At 40.5% G+C, this 20662-nt stretch overlaps 2 protein-coding genes across 4 annotated transcripts in view; one reads left to right on the forward strand and one right to left on the reverse strand.

Annotated features, from left to right (window-relative positions):
• Positions 1–13221, forward strand: part of MCUB (mitochondrial calcium uniporter dominant negative subunit beta) — a 90185-nt gene extending 76964 nt beyond the window's left edge. The window contains 5 exon segments of the mRNA XM_049631020.1: positions 8551–8711; positions 10090–10293; positions 11099–11215; positions 13003–13034; positions 13036–13221. Of these exon segments, the coding sequence (XP_049486977.1) occupies positions 8551–8711; positions 10090–10293; positions 11099–11215; positions 13003–13034; positions 13036–13078 (557 nt within the window). The 3' untranslated portion in view covers positions 13079–13221.
• A 1191-nt stretch (positions 13222–14412) lies between these two features.
• PLA2G12A (phospholipase A2 group XIIA) overlaps positions 14413–20662 on the reverse strand; it is a 34931-nt gene continuing 28681 nt past the window's right edge. For all 3 annotated transcript variants that reach the window (XM_049631016.1, XM_049631017.1, XM_049631018.1), the window contains 3 exons: positions 19125–19300; positions 15685–15844; positions 14413–15050 (listed from right to left, as the gene is read on the reverse strand). In XM_049631016.1, coding sequence (XP_049486973.1) covers positions 14812–15050; positions 15685–15844; positions 19125–19300 — 575 coding nt within the window. In that variant the 3' untranslated portion in view covers positions 14413–14811. The remainder of the gene's footprint in view (positions 15051–15684; positions 15845–19124; positions 19301–20662) is intronic.

Here is a 20662-nt window from a genome sequence, read left to right on the forward strand (position 1 = left end):
TGTTTCTTCTTTTCTAATACATGCATTCAGAGCTATAAATTTCCCTCTGAGTACTGCTTTGTTTCATCCTACAAATTTTGGTAAGTTGTGTTTTCATTTTCATGTAGTTCAAAATATTGTCTAATTTTTCTTTATTTTTTCTTGGACCTGTGTATTACTTAGAAGTGTGTTAATTGCCAAATATTTTGAGATTTTCTAGCCATCTTTTTGATTTCTATTTGAATTGCGCTGTGGTCTGAGAGCGTATATTGTACGATTTATATTCTTTTGCATTTGTTTTGGATGTGGCCCCAAGTGAGGCTTATCTTGGTGAATGTTCAATGTGAGCTTAAGAAGAACGTGTATTTTCTGTTTTAGGATGAAATAGTCTATAGATGTTAATTCTATCTGTATGATTGATAGTACTGTTGAGTTTAGCTGTGTCCTTGATGATTTTTTTGTTGGCTAGATTGCTCCATATCTAATAGGTATTAAAGATTCCAACTATTACTGGATTTCTTTTCTCCTTGTGGTTCTATCAGTTTCATATTTTGACACTTTGTTGTTAATTACTAAGCGTTAAGGGTTGCTGTGTTTTCTTAGTGACTCTGTTATGTAATTATGTAATGCCTTTTTTATCCACGACAACTTTCCTTACTCTGAAGTCTGCTGTGTCTGAAATTAACATAGCTACTCCAGCTTTCTTTTTCCTTTATACATGTATATGCATATATATAAAATTTATATCCTATAATAGTTTCATTTAAATATATATATAAAATTTGTATCCTATAATATATATTAGTTTCAGGTGTACAGTGTAATGATTTAGTATTACATATATTGCAAAATGATCACTGTAACAAGTCTAAGTTAATATACCGTTGTTGTTTTTCTTCCAGCTTGCTTTTGATTAGTGTTAGCATGATATATCTTCCTTCCTCCTTTTACTTTTAATCTATACGCGTCTTTGGGTCGCCTGGGTGGCTCAGTTGGTTGGGCGTCTGACTTCAGCTCAGGTCATGATCTCCCCATCCGTGAATTGGAAACCCGCGTCAGGGTCTGTGCTGACAGCTCAGAGACTGAAGCCTGCTTCGGATTCTGTGTCTGCCTCTCTCTCTGCCCCTTCCCCACTCGCACTCTGTCTCTCTTTCTCGAAAAAAGAAACAGAAAAAAGAAATACGTGTCTTTATATTTAAAGAGGATTTCTTGTAGACAACCTGTAGTTGGGCCTTTGTTTTTGTTTTTAAAAAAATCTTTTAGGGGCGCCTGGGTGGCTCAGTTGGTTAAGTGTCCGACTTCAGCTCAGGTCATGATCTCGTGGTTTGTGGGTTTGAGCCCTGCGTTGGGCTCTGTGCTGACAGCTCAGAGCCTGGAGCCTGCTTCGGATTCTGTGTCTCCTTCTCTCTCTGCCCCTCCCCCACTCATGCTCTGTTTCTCTCTCTCAAAATAAACATTAAAAAAAGTTTCAATTTAAAAAAATGTTTATTTAATGTTCATTTTGAGAGAGAGAGAATATGCACGTGAGTGGGGGAGGGAGAGAGGGAGAGAGAGAGAATCCCAAGCAGGCTCCGTGTTGTTAGCGCAGAGCCCAATAAGGGGCTTGATCCCAGGACTGTGAGATCATGACTTGAGCCACAGTCAAGAGTCAGACACTTAATGGACTGAGCCACCCAGGTGCCCCAGGCCTTGTTTTTTAATCTAGTCGAATCTGTCTTTTAAGTGGTGATTTAGCCCATTGATATTTAAAAGTGATTATTGCTATATTTGATTAATATCTGTCGTATTTTTATTGTCTATTTTTTGACCCTTTTCTTTATTCTTAATTTTGTCTTCCAGTCTTTGTCTGCCTTTTGTGGTTTTAATTGAGCATTTTATGATTCCGTTTTCTTTTGTAGCATATCAGTGATGCCTTTTTACTTTTTTTAATGGTTGCCCTAGATTTTGCAATATACATTTACAATTAATCCAAGTCCTCTTTCTTCCTTTCCTTTCCTTTCCTTCCCCTTCCATTCCCCTTTCCATTCCTTCCCCTTCCTTCCCCTTCCATTCCTTCCCCTTCCATTCCTTCCCCTTCCTTTCCTTCCCCTTCTTTTCCTTCCCCTTCCTTTCCTTTCCTTTCCTTTCCTTTCCTTTCCTTTCCTTTCCTTTCCTTTCCTTTCCTTTCCTCTTTTTTCTATTCTATTCTATTCTATTCTATTCTATTCTATTCTATCCTATCCTATCCTATCCTATCCTATCCTGTCCTGTAAGTAATCTCTGTCCCCACTATGGAGCTTGAATTTACAACTCCCGAGTTTCACACTCTACAGACTGAGCCAGCCAGCAGCCCTTAAATCCACTTTCAGGTAACACTAGATACACTGTTTCACAGTACAAGTACCTTGTAATAATCATGTATTTCTAATTCTTTCTTCCCATCCCTTGTCATTCATTTCACTCATATATAAGCTGTAATCATTGAGTATATTTTTACTGCTATTATTTTGAACAGACTGTTTGGTAGATCAATTAATAAGAGAAAGGAAAAATAAATTTTAATTTTGTCTTCCCTTATTCCTCCTTTAATGTTGAATTCCTTTATTTATATAGATCTAGGTTTCTGACCTAATATCATCTTATTTCCCTTTTAACACTTCTTGCAAGGTAGGTCTACTGGCAACAAATTCTCACAATTTTTGTTTGAGAAAGTCTTCATTTCTCCTTCACTTTTGAAGGATAATTTGGTGAGATACAGAATTCCAGGTTTGTGTGTTTTTTCTCGTGTCTACACAAAACGAACACCCTTTTTAGAATTTCCAAAAGCACAGAAGAGAGTTTTATTCCCGTCCGAGTTAGGACAGCTGCCTGGGTTACATAGCGGAGGGAGCTCTGGCAGAAGAATGTTTGGTGCAGGGTTATTTACATTGTTGAGGTTTTTTTTACATAAAAAGTTGCGAAGCATTAGACAAAGGACATTTCAGAAAGTTGTTGACCTAAAGTTTCTAGTATATGTGGGGCTGTAGGACTTTCATGTTAGGGGAAACAGGGAAGTTTCTTCCTTTTTCTTTTGTGTTCAGAATGCTCTTTTCAGCTCATTTTCTTTAACGAAGCAGATGTACGATGTGTGCTCAGGGCAGAAATGGAGCCCTTGCTTTGAGGTTTTGCCGAGTTGTTTTGACCTTGGTAAACATCAAAGTTATTGGGCCCAAGACATTAAGTTGAAGATTTCCTTTATCACTTTCAACATGAAGTTTTTGTTTCCTTCCTGCTTATATAGTTTCTGGGAGAAGTCCGATGTAATTTTTATTTTTGTTCTTCTGTAGGTAAGGTGAACACCTTTCCTCTGGTTCCTTTCAAAGTTTTTTTCTATATCTTTGGTTTTTACCTTGCCTTACAATTTTTTGTTGAAAGCCAGACACGATGTGTTGGGTGGTAGAAACTGAAGCATGTACGTCTTTCGTGTGAGGTTTTACGTGTCTCTGGCTAAGAGATGGTTTACTATTCACTGTAGCTGGAGGTATCAGAGGCTTGAGTTTCTTCTAGTGTCCTTGTTTTTCTCTTCCCTGTTGCCTTTGAGTTTCCCTAGAAATTCTTTCTTAGGGCCTGTGCCTTGCACAGAATTGTAGCCCTGTTGACGTGATAGAAAGGTATTGGGGGTGGGTGGAGAAGCCTTCTATAAACTTTAAGATTGAATCTCTGGTATTTTATTGGGCTGCAGTTCCTACGCTGCAACCTTCAGAAGAGTTTCTTGGCCTTTTTATTTTTTCCTTCCCGTATGTGTGGTGTGAAAGGAAGGCTAGATTGAGCGGGAGTTGGCTCATGGTCCTTCTTCCAAGCAAGATAAGGCTCTGGTAGAGTCTGTGCTGTGGGCAGAGTAGTGCTCAGCGCTGTTTCGGAATGTTTCTTTTTGCCTTCTCCCTGCTCCGAGCACCTGGTTATGTGTGATCTCTGACCTTCACTATGGGAACCTGGTGGGGCTCCCGGAGGTAACACTCGTAAATGTGTGTGAGTTTTTATTTCTCAAGCCCGTCAGCATTGAGCCTCTGGTAATTCACCAGTTGTGGCTTTTTTTGTTGTTGTTTCTTTTAATGTTTGTTTATTTCGAGAGAGCACTCAAGTGGGGAGAGGGATTAGAGAGGGAGAATCTTTTTTTTTTTTTTTTTTTTTTACTGTTTTATTTTTATTTTTTGAATTTATATCCAAGTTAGTTAACATATAGCGTAATAATGGTTTCAGGACTAGAATTTAGTGATTCATCACTTACATATAATACCCAGTGCTCATCCCAACAAGTGCCCTCCTTAATGCTTCTCGCCCATTTAGCCCACCCCCCAACCCAACACTCCTCCAGAAACCTGTTTGTTCTCTGTATTTAAAAGTCTCTTATGGTTTGTCTTCCCTGTTTTTATATTATTTTTGCTTCCCTTCCCTTATTCATCTGTTTTGTATCTTAAATTCCTCATATGAGTGAAGTCATATATTTGTCTTTCTCTGACTTATTTTGCTTAGCATAATACCCTCTAGTTCTATCCATATGGTGTGTATATATATATACACACACCCCACATCTTTTTTATCCACTCATCCATCGATGGACACTTGGGCTCTTTCCATACTTTGGCTATTGTTGATAGTGCTGCTGTAAACATGGGGGGAGTGCATGTGCCCCTTCGAAACAGCACACCTGTATCCCTTGGATAAATGCTTAGTAGTGCAATTGCTGGGTCGTAGGGTAGTTCTATTTTTAATTTTTTGAGGAACCTCCATATTTCTTTCCAGAGTGGTGGTAGCACCAGTTTGTATTCCCACCAGCAGTTGCAAAAGGGCTCCTCTTAGGGAGAGAGAATCTTAAGCAGGTTTCATGTTCAGTACAGAGCCAGATGCAGGGCTCCATTCCACAACCCTGAGATCTTGACCTGAGCCAAAATCAAGAGTCAGACCCTTGACCAACGGAGCCACCCAGGTGCCCCTACCATTATGTTTAAGTGTTCCTGCCAGTATTGGCTTCAGAGACTTCTGTTCTGGGTAAGCTGTGACCACAGACTCTTGAGCACAGAAGGAGGGAATTAATAAATCTATGCCTTAATAAATAGATGACAAAAACAGATCAATAAATAAGGGAAGGCTTGTGTTTATAGTTAGAGTGCTAAGTGCTGACTGGTAAACGTGGGAGTGCTGCTGGAATCAAATAGTCATCATATTATAGCCAGATTCTCTAAATTCTGCATCAGCCAAGAATTAGTAGGTGTCAGTGAGAGTGGGAAGGTGGGGGGAGGGGATTTAGATTTAAAAAAAATGCTAACAACAACAAAAAAAATGAGAGTAAGTCACAAGGACACAGGGGGCTGTCATTAATCATTTTCTGATACAGTTTCAACACCTTGGCTCCCATGTCCTTGTGACTTGCCCCCATTTAAAAATTTTTTTTAATGTCTATTTATTTTTGAAAGAGAGAGAGTACAAGTGGGGGTGGGGGGGACTGAGAGAGAGAGAGAGAGAAAGAGACAGAATTTGAAGTAGGCTCCAGGCTCTGAGCTGTCAGCACAGAGCCCCTATGTGGAGCTTGAACCCACGAGTCATGAGATTATGACCTAAGCCAAAGTGGGACACTTGACCAACTGAGCCACCCTCAGGCTGAGCACCCTGAGCACCTGAGCACCCTAGGCGCCCCACCCCCATTTGTATTTCAAGCTTTCTGGTATAACTAGATGATCTAGGCTGATCTTGTACCCCAGCATTGGTGTCAGCCATTTCTCTGAAGATTTGTTGAAGAAAAATATATATTTAAAAAAATTTTAATTGTATGTTTGAAAAGTTTATGGGATTTGCAAATACAAACTAGTATAGAGAAATTAAAATGAATTTGTCATTTCAACAATTGTGAACTTCCTTGTGTTAATTCTTTTTAAAGATCAGGGCAGTATTTAACTCCAAAGAGAGAAGGATGGCAAAAGTTGAGAAATATGAAAGTGGAAATTTCATGTCCAATGAGTTGCCAGCACTCTGAAAGGTCTTCTGCTCTCTGGGTTGAGTATTTGAGAGCGCAAGTGGAAATAAGTGTTTTCAGGGCATCTCTTTGTTCTACTTGACCTTCCCTCCTGCAAACCAACATGTCACATAGACTTTAGGTCCAAGTAGACTAAATTATGGCCTCCCTCCTGCCAGCCATTGGGAGGAGAGCCCTCTGCCTGCCTGGAGGGGCTGTTTGCTGGTATTGAGCTCTGGGGGCAGGGCCGACCTTGGAAGTGTGAGGCCTGGTGCCCCACATCTCTTTGCCCTCAGGTTTACTGGCTGTCTCACTGAACATCGAATCTGACTTACTCAGTCTCACTGTGTGAATTAAACTAACAGGGGCACAGTGGGTACGGTTGGAAGGAAAATGATAGAGGAATTATGCTGGATTTATAGAAAATTAAGTTTGTAAAGTTACCAGTTTGGGATTTCAGTGTATTTGCATTCCATTTCTTTTCTAAAGCATTAGCAAATTTGGATTTGAAAATTCAGGATATGAAAATGAAACCCACATTCACGACACATACAAATGGAATAAAGAGCTTCTGAAGAAAAAAGAATAATAGTCTCTCATTTTTGGTTTTAGTTAGGAGATGCCACAGAGAAATGTTTACATTGGAAATACAACGTACAAATTCTGTGGTGCCATTTCTGAAAGACTGTCGCTTGTCATTGGACTCAGATGAACATTTTGTGTTACTTCGACAGACTCTGTCTTTGACCAGACTTTGGTCAGGCTCCTCTGAGCCCTCTTCTTGACTAGACCTCAAGCTCGGCCTATAAAAATTGCAGATTGTCTACACAAACGATTCTGTTCTCCCCAAATACCCCGCCACTCCTCCCACCCTGAGAGACTTGAACAAACACCAGCATGGTTTCTAACAACTTAAGGCCATATCCCTAGGATTATGACCACAGCCCTCTTAAGATGCTTGCATGAGAAAGTACAACAGTGCCCGGAGAACTCCGTTTGTTCAGGGAAAACCTGGTGATAGATCAGTCCCTGAACTCCTTCTTCTAGCAGTTACTTGAGAAAGCTTGGAATCATACATCCTTTCTCTACACCTTGGAAGTGTACAGCTTCTGTCTCTCAGAACTGTTGTCTCAGGGACCCAAGAAACTACTCTTTGACGTGCAGACGTTCAAGGAAGTGACTCTTGCTCTCAGTCCCAGCTCGGTGGGTGCCTTGCCCTGACTTGTACATTGCCTTTTGTTTGTTTTTCTTTTGAATAAGTGCCAGCCAACAACCCATATGGCCTAGTCACCTTAACCAGCCATCTCCATGCCCAGTTTTTGTGGATTTCCACTTCCTGGACTCTGCTAGCTTAATAAGCCCCTGGTGTTCCCCTCCCTCCCTGCAAACGCCCAGCCACCTCTGCACAGATAGAAGTTGACTGAGTTGAGTTCACCCTGGGCTCTCTTCCTTATTGCAGTGGTTACGGAATAAAATCTATCCATGTCACTTTATCTAGTGTCTGGCTTTGTTTGCCCCTGATACACTCCACAGCTTGGGACAGAATTGTACCCCATCTGTACCTTTCCTCTGTATGTAGACCTTTTAAATGTCAGTACTTTCTTCCTCAAAACAAAAGGGCTCTGACTGTTCTGCAAAGCTCAGAAGCCTGGAAGGAACTTCTACTTTTCATTTCTTCTTGGCAGCTTTAGTTTGGAATGTAGAAGAGATTAAAGACCACAACAGAGTTTTGAAGGTGGTGGATGGAAATGGGAGGGAAGTAACTCGAGGACTCTGCTGGCGGGCCCTGGAGACTCACTGGGCTGGTCCTGACTCTACACGGTCATAAACCTCCCTGGCTCCTCGAGTGTGCTGCTGGTGGGCAGGTCCGTCTGCTTGTTCTCGCCTGTCCCCCACCTCCAGTTCTCTTCCAGTGCTGGGGAACAAGTATAACCCTCAGAAAAGGGGCATTACAGCCCAGCCGTGTGGGAGCTTATAGATCCACAGAGGCGGCAGGATCAAGAGAAATCTATAAGCAAAAGAACTTTATTAAAACTCGTTCTCCGTATGAACCTCCTTTCAGATCTGCATCTTGTTGAAAAAAACGTACACTTTACTTTTCAAATGTATATCATACTTTTGTTGACATGTTAGTACCCCAGCTCCCCTCCCCTGTGGATCCTAAAATAACTTGGATAGATGGTTGGGGCTTGAGGGGAGGGATCTTAGATTGAACTCAGGTATAGAGATGAGTGCATAAACTATAAAGTGTTACAAACTGAGGTGAGGCATTCACCTGGATTCTGGTAGATGGATACCTTACTTTTCCTGTATGAAGATTTTTAAAGAAACAGCAAAGTCGTATGACAAAAGAAAAAAAGAAAAGACCAAAACATAATGAATTTTAAACCTACCGTCTGGTAATTTATCATCCCAGACTGTCTTTCTGTGGGAGAGACTAAAGGAATCACGGGAGACGGGAAGAAAGGCCAATACCGAATGCCTCCCTAGGAGCTGGAGTGCCCAGGTGGCCAGCCACAGGCATTCAGATTTGGTTCCCTCCACTCAGAGACCCTGAAGGAAAAAATGTGGTGACTGCCTCTGTTTCCCTTGTCTCTTCTCAGAAAAACCGAGTATGGAGCATGCCGCCGACATGGAAAACGTGAAGTCCTTGGTTCACAGACTGTTTACAGCTTTGCATTTAGAAGAGTTTCAGAAAAAGAGAGAGCACCATTTACTGGAGAAAATTGACCACCTGAGGGGACAGCTGCAGCCTCTTGAACAGGTTAGGAAGCATCACGGTTGAGTCGATTGAGTGCGTGTCACGTGAGCATCTTTGCGAATGCTCCACTTATGCTCATTTTCTCCTTTGATCCTCCTGAGCCTGTGCCTTTGGTGGTGTTACCTTTGCCATTCTCGAGATGAGGAAGCTGGGGCGGCCAGCGCACGCGGCAGACACATGGCAGAGCCAGAACAGGAAGTCCGGTGGCCCGGCTAGAGCCGCCATCTTTAACTCTGTGCTGTGCTTCCTCTCCAAGGCCCCGGTGTCTCTGTAAATGAGTAGAGTGTGTGCGGGGATGCACTAGCTGGAGCACCACCAGTTTGTTTTGGAGGCGAATAGGCCCAGGGCCGCAGCTCTGCTTAACAGATTTACAGCCAGAGGTTAGCGATGGCCTCCTCACATCTGAAGGTACTCACTGGTGGAGAAAAAATAACTTTTGGGGGAAGAACAGGCAGGAGTCTGTACGTTTTAACTTAAGGGAAGAAACTGCATCTTTTAAACCTTGGATCCCACTTGCGATTTTTAAAAATGGGTGGGTGGCTGTGTATCTTTGTATCTGAATAGGAAGTTTCTGGAAATAAACTTTTAACTGTGTCCTCTAAGATACATGTGCCCATATATCGAGGGGTTGGCAGAGAGACTTTTCATTTGTTGGATTGTGTACCCATGTTTGTATTTTTTAAAAAGTTGGTGATATATTGTATCAAGATTTAAAAATCTAAAAAGGTGACCAGCGGGAGGTTTTCCTCCTCCTAGCATATCCCCCCACCCATGAGTCATTTTAGATTTCCTTTATCTGTATATCCACAAGGACAAATAAATTATCTTGTTCCTTTCTTCAGAAAAGGGCATATGCTATTACATATTTTTCTTCCCTTTTTTCACCAACGGTGGATCCTGGAAAGATCTCCATCTATGTACATGGAGAGCTTCCTCACTATGGCTACATAATAGCTTGGATATATAGATCTATGGATCATTGTCACTCTTTTACCCTTAAGGATCTGTACTGAACCATGTGTGCACAAGTATATCTATAAGCTGCATTCCTAGAAGTGAAATTGCTGGGTCAGAGAAAATAGGCATGTAATTTTAGGTTTCAGAGGAGAACGTCTTGAGTTTTTCATCGTATACCCTTCTATACTTTTTAATTTCTCCCCCCACAAGTAGGTATTACCTTTATAATTTAAAAAGTGACTCATTAATGAGCTGATTTAGAAATAAGTGATCACTCATTAATGTGTATGTTCCATAACCTGTTCCTAAATCAGACCTCTTTAAAGTGGTGCAGATACATACTATTTTACTTTTGTTCCTTCTGCTTTTATTTCCCCTTACGTTGGTGCACTGTAAATTGAACTAAGCCGTTTTTCCCCTTCAGATAAAGGCTGGAATCGAAGCTCGCTCAGAAGCCAAAACCAGTGGACTTTTGTGGGCTGGATTAGCATTGCTATCCGTTCAGGGCGGGGCGTTGGCCTGGCTCACTTGGTGGGTGTACTCCTGGGATATTATGGAACCAGTGACATACTTCATCACATTTGCAAATTCCATGGTCTTTTTCGCATACTTTATAGTCACTCGACAGGTGAGTAGTTTGTTAGGAAAATGGTTAAGTTTAGGACATGTTTTGCAAATAATTTTTTCTGCAACTCAAATAATGAGTGATAAATCCTTTTTATTTACTGAATTGCTCTCTGGGTTTTTATAAGCTGATAAATTTTGTTGCTTTTCATGAGAATAGAGATTTGTATACAGCATGGAGAAACTATAACCTCTATAGAGAAATAGTACAGCCCACAAATTTCTTTTTTTTTTTTTTTAAAGTTGATTTATTTTGAGAGAGAGGGAGAGAGGCAGAGAAAGAGAGGGAAAGAGAGCATCCAAAGCAAGTTCCAGCCGTCAGCACAGAGCCCGATGCGGGGCTCGAACTCACAAACTGTGAGATCATGACCTGAGCTGAAATCAAGACTCGGACACTTAACTGACTGAGCCACCCAGGCTCCCCCACAAATTTCTCTATTGAGATAAAGACATCAAATTTTTTTCTCTGTCTTTATAAATAAAATTGAATATGTATTGCAAAAACATTCAGTAACTTTAGCTTTATTACATGACTATTTTGCCAAAACAGTTTTCTTTTGCTCCTTTCTATCCCAATATGTGTGATTTCTCTTCTCAGCTTGCTTGCTTTTGAAAGCAGCAGCTGATCTCAAGCAAGACAAAATGTTTTACTCGTGTTGCCTTATGCTTGCTCTGTTGGCCACTGCAAATATTTTACTCATCTGCCGCCTTTTGCTTTAGTGTTGCTAAGGCAAGTATCTTTCTTGCAGAGACATTATGTTCATTTAAAACATGTTTAAAACATGTTCTTTTTTTGTTTTTCCTTTTAGGATTATACTTACTCAGCTGTTAAGAGTAGGCAGTTTCTTCACTTCTTCCATAAGAAATCAAAGCAACAGCATTTTGATGTGGTGCAGTACAACAAGTTAAAAGAAGATCTTGCTAAGGTACTTTAATGCAGATACAACATCTAGCTGGTCTTATTTGGGAGCCGGAACTTAGTATGGGGGAAATACAAGTTAAATCTTGGTCCTCAGTAGACTTCTGTGTATCGTGCTTTGCTCAGTGAAAATGTTGACAAGCGTGATGCTGAGTTCATATCCTACGGTTTTGTTCTCGACTCCTGTATTCTATATGAGGATAGCTTTTAATGTGTATGGGTATGGGGAAGTGTCTTAAATGACTTTGAGATAGTAAAATAATAGTTTTCAATAGCGGTGTTATTTCTGTTCACTCTCTGAGTGTGTGTTTTTAAAGAAAACAGTCTAATATCAAGCTCAACTTTCAAGACCATAAAAGAAAGTAGACTTTTAGGAAGGCGAAGACTGATAAAGAATTTTAAGCTTTTTGAGGCACTTGTAAAAAAAAGCTTCTTCTCCTTAAAAATGGAAGATTCAATAAGGTATTCGTCCTTTCATCTTTTCCATCTTTCCGGTGAGAAGACAGAGGTGCTTAGTTACTTGCCCAGGTATGCACTGTTAGAAAGTGGGGAAACCAAGGTATGAATCCAGAAGTATGGAGCCTGTACTTTTAAGTCTTCCACACAATACGTGTCTCAGGCAGCTTTTATCTCTGGCCTACCAGCAGACTCCTTAGTTTTGTTCAGATGGTAGCTTTCAACATGTTTACTAGATTTTTAATTTTTCTTAGTAATTTTAGAGGAAAAGTTTTGGTAAAAATCTCTTCCCATTGCTCAGTGCATGCTCATTTAAAAGCCAGTATTCATAATATCTCTTGTTATCTGTACCTTCTAAACTACTCATCCCTCAAATTAAAAAATATAGATCTATTGATCTATATATATCTATGTAGATATATATAGATCGCTAGATAGATATAGATATTCCTGGAATTAAATTTGTAAGTCAAGAATTGGCGATAACCTTTAAATAATTTTTTTATGTCTTTATTTTGAGAGGGTGCATGCACAAGCCGGGGAGGGGCAGAGAGGAGGAGAGACACAATCCGAAGCAGGCTCTGTGCAGTCAGTGCAGAACCCCATGTGGGGCTCGGACTCACGAACCATAAGATCGTGACCCAAGCCGAGATCGATAAGCGTCTGACTCTTACCAAGAGTCGGTAAGCGTCTGACTCTTGGTTTGGGCTCAGGTCACGATCTCACGGTTCGTGAGTTCGAGCCCCGCGTTGGGCTCTGTGTTGGCAGTGCAGAGCCTGCTTGGGATTCTCTCACCCTCCATCTCTGCTCCTCCCAACTTTCTGTCTCTCTCTCAAAATAAATAAACAAAATTTTTTTTAATTCTGTAAAATCACTACTTGGGAAAAATACAACGATTTTATTTTTATTTAGTGTACAGTCTTAACATTTGAATGATCTAATCCAAGAAGCCTAAGGGATGTTCTTCCAACTAGTTCATGGCAGTGGGCACTTAGGATTTAGAGTAGCACCAGTGAAATATTTTTTTTAGGTAATAAAGTTGAGGAAAAAGGGAGATTGATAGGTCACAAAGTGGTTTTCTTTTCAGATAAGAAACAGAAAAACCAATATAAAAGGACAATGAACATAAGAACTTGAAGGATGTATCAAAACCTTAAGTTCCTCTTTTCTAAAGGGTCCCTATTCACTGAAATACTGTAGACATTTGCCACTAGTCATTGTAAATGTTTATTAAGCTAAGGATACACTAAATTTACATATACATTTACTCCTCTCATGCAGTAATGCCCTGTTTCTCATTCTCTCTGATCATGTACTTTTTCTTTTTCCCATTGACAGGCTACGGAATCCCTGAAACAGGTGCGCCACTCGCTGTTTGCGAATGCAAGGAGAGAAAGTCAATGAAAAGAATTAATCTTACATTTCTAAATGTTATTAAATTTTTCCAGTATGTGTTGATTCTGCAACTTAGAAACTGGAACTTTGAGTCCCTTAGTTCCTTTGGATTTGATCGTTTCAATCTCTTTTGTTAATTAAAAAAAAATGTGAACATAGGTATTCTTTGAAGTTCTCACTTGAGATTTTTGGTTTGTGGATTTGCGTGACTTGTCCGGGATTAATGCGGGGAGGAGCTTGGACGCGCCCATCAGAGTCCGAGCAGCTGCCACTGTAGTCAGGTACTTGAGCTAAGAGTCCTTGTCCGTCTGGGTTGTGTTCATTCTCCTGCAGAGGAGTGGTCTCTGTGTGTGGCATTCGCTTCCCTTCTTAGGTTTCCTTTAGAATCGTCATGTCATTAATTTATTTTTAAATACATCATAATAATTGGAAGATCTTTATCACTAAATATAGTTTAAGATTATAAGATGTTATCTGAAATGTTTCATCTGAACTAATATTTACTTAGATCCTACTCATATGTTCCATACCAGCTATGCTGACTGGTGTGAGGTAATACCTCATTATTGGTTTTGATTTGCATCTCCCTGATAAGTGATGTTGAGCATCTTTTTCATGTGCCTAATTGGCCATTTGTAGGACTTCTTTGGAAAAATGTCTATTCAGGTCCTGTGTCCATTTTTTACTCAGATTGGAGTTTTGTGTGTACGTGTGTGTTGAATTGAATGAGTTCTTATATAGTTTCAATATTAATCCTTTATCAGATATGTGATTTATAAATATCTTCTTCCATTCACTAGGTTGCCTTTTTAAAAAGTTTTGTTGGTTTCCTTTGTTGTGTAAAAGCTTTTATAGTTCTGTTTATTTTTGCTTTTGTTGTCCTTGTCTGAGGGCAGGTGCTCAGTCCAGTGTCCCAAGAGCTTACCTACATTTTTCTTATATTCTCTTCCTAGTTTTATGATTTCAGTTCTCACATTCAAGTCTTCAAACTACTTTGATTTTATTTTTATATATGGCCCAGTTTCATTCTTTCGCATGTAGCTGTCCATTTTTCCCAATACCATCTATTGGATTTAGGATTCTTTGTTCTAGTTCTGTGAAAATGTCATTAGTATTTTGATAGGGATTACATTGAATCTGTAGATCGTTTAGGCACTATGGACATTCTAACAATATTAATTCTTCCAGTCCATCATCATGGTATATCTTTCCATAAAGGCTTTTTTAAGTGAGAGTTGAAACCTATACAAAAAGTGATAATTCATATGTAGATGAATTTGTATGACCAAGTACAAGAGTACTCTGAATTATACAAATGAGTAAGAAAGAATGTGAATTAGAAAAATTAAAACATGGATTTCAAATATTTTATTAAGGGGAAACAACTAGTTTCTGGGTTTCAAAAACCTTTAAAAACATTATAAAACTTTTATAAAAACTTCACAGAATACAAATTTAAATCTTCCAGATATTTTTGAGTAACCTTGAGATTTACTATAAAAATCAAGTATTACAAATGTTTGTGTATTTTTATTTATAGTAATTCCCTGAGGATTTCATTTCATATATATCAAACCCTTTCATCTAATATCAGCATGTCTGATACCAACATGAACTATTTTAAGTTCTCATTAAACCTTAAAACATTTTCAACTGCTATACCATAAGCTTCCACCTTAGTGATATTTATATAAAAGGACAAGAAAATCTGTTTTGAATATAGACAAGATACATAAAACACAATTATTCCTATCATTTGGATTTTGGAAAGAAATACAGCTTCTTAGTAAGCATTGAGGCAAAGCAGGGAACCTGCTTCTTTCCAATTGCAGTTGGGTCTTTGCAAAAGTCCACTCGGCGCTGAGAAACTTTCCTGTTCACCAGGGTGAGGAGCTCTGTGAACTCTAAGGAGGAGCCAAATTTTCCCAGCATCTCACACAAATCCTGAATGTACCATGAGCCATTCACAGTTTCCCGATGAGAATAATAACCTAAATGATAGGAGCAAAAAGGGCACTGAAGTTTCTCTGGCTTTCAGTTATGGTGACTGAAAAACACCTTTCTAATTCACCATTACAGAAGTAAGTGTAAGTTCTCAAAAATTCTTGAAGACTAGGACGTGTCAATGACAGCTTTAAAATTTTTCTTGGTTGACTGTTATGAGAAAAGGGATTAATTTATATAGTTTTATAAAAATGAGGTTCGCTCTATATAATTTCCTCCATTTCCTAAAAATTCCCAAGAAAACAGTTGCCAGGCAGTGATTTTAACACAAGAGATTAGAAAGAAAAACACAGCTTACTGCACAAAGAACAACGGTCATCACAGGAGTTTCAACAACGCTTTCTGTGAAGATTATTACAACACTATCAAAATGAATGTTAGCAGCCTATTACCAATTATTGAATGTAACTTGTAGCTTAAACCTAGTTCTCAGGAATGACTTTTCTAGAAGTGACTTTACACTTCATGTATCACCCTGTGCCGAAGATGTGACCGAAGATGTGAACTTCACGATCAAATCACCTTGATCAGATAAATACCAGTCTCTCTAGTCAAGGTGAGGTGAAACTAATGGAACTCAAGTCAGGAAACCAATTCTGTTTGTACTAAACACACACCCACCTTCTGCAACTGAGTAACACATGAGAAAGTCTGCTCCAGCAGGCAGTGTGGAAACTGAGGCCGCATCCACCTGGGTTATGTTGACATCCAGCATGTTTTTTTGATGATCCACTACATCCAGAGGAATGACTGGCACATCATGCTGGTCTCCCCGACATGCCTACGAGACAAGGAGGAAAACCATTTCCTTTTCTAACCTAGTCTTTTCTTTCCACGGCTTAATGTTTACAGTGAATGTATAACTGAGCACATCTTAACATCAACAGAAGCTACTTTATAAAACTTCAAAAAACATGCAGTCAAGTTTTAGAGCAAATTCACCTGACAGTTTTTCCCTACTCTTTTTTTTTTTTTTTTAAATGCTTGAGAGAGCATGAGCCGGGGAGGGTGAGAGAGAGAGAGAGAGAGGGAGGGAGAGAATCCCAAGCAAGCTCCATACTGTCAGCCAGAGTCGGGGCTGTCTCATGCACCATGAGATGATGACCTGAGCCAAAATCAAGAGTCAGACACTTTTAACTGACTGAGCCACCCAAGCTCCCTTTTAATTAAGGCCTTTAAAAAACTGGCATTCTCAGGGCCCCTGGGTGGCTTGCTCAGTTGGTTGGTGTCCGACTTCAGCTCAGGGCATGATCTCACTGCTTGTGAGTTCAAGCCCTGCATCAGGCTCTGTGCCGACAGCTCGGAGCCTGGAGCCTGCTTTGGAGTCTGTGTCTGTGTCTTGCTCTCTCTCTCTGCCCCTCCCCCACTCGTGTTCTCTCTCAAAAATAAACGTTACAAAAAATTTTTTTTTAAATTGTCATGCTCAACCGTACACCAGACTGTGCTGATTGAAAGGTACAGTGTGGAGGAGAAAGCCTCTGGTTCTGAGTTTCTTACGAAGTAACCACACCACAGCACCAGACCCACCCCTTCTTTGAAAAGCTACAGTATTTGCCCAGCGTTTCTGTTCAGTCAGGGAATACACGCCCAGATAGGGTGGTGCTTGCCTAGCTGCTGCAGTACATTGTCAAAGCAGGGCTAAAAGGACGCCGCCACCTGACCTGAGAAGACCTCTTTTAATGTGCCCTTTTCCTTTCGCTTACACTGTATAGTGAGGTCTCAAATTCTTAGCCATTAATTTTCACACAAAGGCTAACGTTAATTTCTACTCTTAAACGCCTATTATGGGCTGAATTTTGTCACCCCTTCCCATTTGTATGCAGAAGTCCTGTCCCTCAGGATCTCAAATGTGACTGTATTTGGATATATGGCCTTTAAAAAAGGTAAAATTGAGGTCTACAATGATCTTAATCTATAACTAGTGGTCTATAAGAGATCAGGACACAGAGATGCACAGAGGAAAAAAGGCAGCCACCTCCAGGCCAAGGAGAACGGGCACCTTGATCTCAGATTTCTAACCTCCAGAACCGTTAAGAAAATTTCTGTTGTTTAAGCCACCCGGTCTGTACTTTGTTCTGGCAGACCTAGTGAACTTCATCCAGTGACCTGGTAAGATTTGGTTGTGGTAAGTGCATCCCTCGTTCTGAAATGGGTTTTTGTAAGCTTTTAAAGAAAAAAAGCCCAGAGTGATTTCAGAGTTATCTGATAAATAGAAGATCTCCGATATTCCATTTTTGCAGGGAGATTTTAATCTTAACTTCGTATTACCAAGCTTATTTTCAGACCTTATTTTTCAGTCTTCCTACACCGAACACCTAGAATTTGATGCCATTACTTGCCCAATCAGTTGCAGTAAGAAAAAGAGCCAGCCTATTGAGGACTTGCAGGTGTTCGGCACTGTTCTAAGTGCTTGTTAGGCCACGCTGTTTTATCCTCACAACCAGCCCGTGAGGCAGAAAGGGGTATACCCCCCTTTCACAGATGAAGAATTGGAGGCAGAGAGAAGTAACTTGGCAAAATATTTTCTTCTTTTGTGGCCATCCCCCCACAGCGGCTCGCCACTTTGTGTCTCTGACAGTGCTGGCCACTCCCTTTTTCCCTGAACTCCCCCTACCTCCCCATTCTCTGGGCCATCCCCCTCAGTGTCTCTCCTCTGCTCATTCCTCAGTGGCGTCCCTCAGGGCTGTTTTGTACTCATTTCTCAAGCTATGCTTGGCGTGGGTAAACTCATCCACTCCCGTGGCTGCCACTGTCATTCATCTCGTTAACTCTCAAATTTATTTCTCCAGCCTAGCCAGGCTGCATGTAGAGCTGTTAACTCCCAACTGCATGTGACGGATACTTTAATGCAGTTCCCAACAAGAAACCACGATCATCCTTAATTTCTTATAGGTGCCCCTGCTCGCTTCCCTCAAGGTGTTCTGGCAGGTTGAATGTGGCCATGCCCTCCATGCCGTTTATGGAAATACAGAATTGCAGCACTGGGACATCAGGAATTCTCCTTTGTTCGAACTCCTTATTGATGTGGTGAGTGAGGTTATTCGGGCCAAAAATTGTCTTCATCCCTAATACCAGCTTGAAGGAAAAAGGTGGAAGGATGAAGCAAGCTAGAACAGGAACTCTGCCTGCGTTCTGCTCACTGGCCTCCAGGCCTGGTGCTCTTCAGTCAGAGACCCCTTCACTGACGGCTGCACCTGACACTGGGCCAGGCCAGAGGGTAGCACATTAGTTACTTTGAGTCCTTTCAAAAATTTTTAACATTTTTTGACTGGGGGGAGAAGGGGCAGAGAGAGAGGGAGACACAGAATCCGAAGCAGGCTCCAGGCTCTGAATTGACAGCACAGAGCCCGACGCGGGGCTCGAACTCACAGACTGCGAGATCATGACCTGAGCTGAAGTCAGACGCTTAACCGACTGAGCCACCATTTTGAGTCCTTTCAAATGTCAACCCAAGTCAAAAAAAAAATTTTAATGTTTATTTTTGAGAGAGAAAGAGCATGAGCGGGGGAAGGGCACAGAGAGGGAGACACAGAATCCAAGGCAGGCTCCAGGCTCTGAGCTGTTAGCACAGAGCCCAGTGTGGGGCTCAAACTCACAAACCACAATATCATGACCTGAGCTGAAGTTGGACACTTACCTGACTGAGCCACCCAGGCGCCCCAGAAACTGAAAATATTTATTCCTTGTTAAGAAGGAACTACTACTAATTGCAACTCTGATTGGCTAGGAGGCCAAAGGGGCCTTTCCAGTTACTGGAGAAAGTTACTTGCAGAATTGGCTGGTGCTCTTTATAATTACATGTATATGGGGCACCTGGGTGGGCTCAGTTGTGAACGTCCAACTTCAGCTCAGGTCATGATCTCGTTATTCTTGAGTTTGAGTCCCACACTGGGCTGTCTGCTGTCAGCGCAGAGCCCACTTCAGATCTTCTGTCCCCCTCTCGCTGCCCCTCCCCTGCTTGCACTCTCCCAAAAATAAATCTTAACAAATAAAAATAAAGCTAGAATCACATGTACAGAACCATGGACTTCATAGTTAGATTGTACCATAATCAGTCTTACCTGAATAATAAATATCTTGGGTTTTCCAACTAGGCTCTGACATTTGTCTCCTTTGAATAAGCCAGTCAAAGTCTGAATTTCAATCTTGGTATCTTGTGCATAAATGTGACTGCCTTCGCCATGACTCAGGAAAACACATAAAAAGCAATCGGCATCTATGTGGCTAGAAGATGATGCTATAAAGGGCCACAAAAGTTCATACAGAAATGAAGATAAGATGTTTACTATCTACATAAAGATAATTTACTAATACTAAAGTTACATATGATGGAAGAGGAAAATGTATTATACTAAATGTAAAGAGTATATAATGAGAATGTAAGGTCTTAGTCTTTAATCAAAGGAAAATTTACATCATACCGTATCTGATTTTTAACAACCTGTTAAAAGTTCAAAGAGTTTAAACAAATTCCATTAACTTTTCTACAATACAGAATAATGACACGGAAAATATAATGGGATTGCTGTGGCATCAATAAAAGTTTCTCTGAATTAGCAGAGAGCTTCTTAGAGCAGACTGGAAAGACCCAGCAACTACTACTTAGCAACTGCTGTGCTCTGCTGCCCCTCCAGTGAATGCAGCAGCTTCATCATGTCTGTAGCACTTACAGCTTCCGAAGAATATTAAGACATGAGACTGTCCCCCAAAGCGGATGAGTAAGCGAAGTAGAAAACCTGGTAAGGAGCTAGTTAAAATTAAAGTGACTTACAGATTAAAGAAGTCTTGTATGGAGGTGCCTCAAAAAATTAAAAACGATCCAACAATTCCACCTCTGGGTATTTATGAAAACACTAATTTGGAAAGATACCTGCAGCCCCGTTGTTTATTGGAGCACAACAGCCAAGATATGAAAACAACCTAAGTGTTCATCAATGAATGGATGAAGAAAATTATATACATAGACAGATCTCTACCTTTCCATATATAGAGATACACATGCAAGAATATTATTCAGCCATAAAAAAGGAAATCTTGGCCTTTGCAACAACATGGATGGATCTTGAGGTCATTATGCTAAATGAAATAAATTCAAGAAAGACCTATACTATATAATCTCACTTATATGTGGAGTTTAAAAAACAAACTTACTGATAGAATAGATGGGTGGTTGCTGGTGGGTGGGTGGGGGTGAAGTGGGTTAAAAGGTACAGACTTCCAATTATACAGTAAGTCATGGGGATATAATGTACAGCATATCACCTATAAGAATACTGTATTGCATATCTGAAAGTTGCTAAGTAAATTTTTAAAGTCTTTATCACAAAAAAAAAAAAAAAAACTTTTCGGGGCACCTGGGTGGCTCAGTCGGTTAAGCATCCGACTTCAGCTCAAGTCACGATCTCGAGGCCCGTGAGTTCCAGCCCCACTTCGGGCTCTGTGCTGACAGCTCAGAGCCTGGAGCCTGCTTCGGATTCTGTGTCTCCCTCTCTCTCTGACCCTCCCCCATTCATGCTCTCTCTCGGTCTCAAAAATAAACATTTTAAAAGAACTAAAAAAAAAAAAACCAAAGCTTTTCTGTACCTCTGTATGGTAACCA

The sequence above is a fragment of the Panthera uncia genome, chromosome B1, assembly GCF_023721935.1.
Source record: "Panthera uncia isolate 11264 chromosome B1, Puncia_PCG_1.0, whole genome shotgun sequence".
Classification (NCBI taxonomy): domain Eukaryota; kingdom Metazoa; phylum Chordata; class Mammalia; order Carnivora; family Felidae; genus Panthera; species Panthera uncia.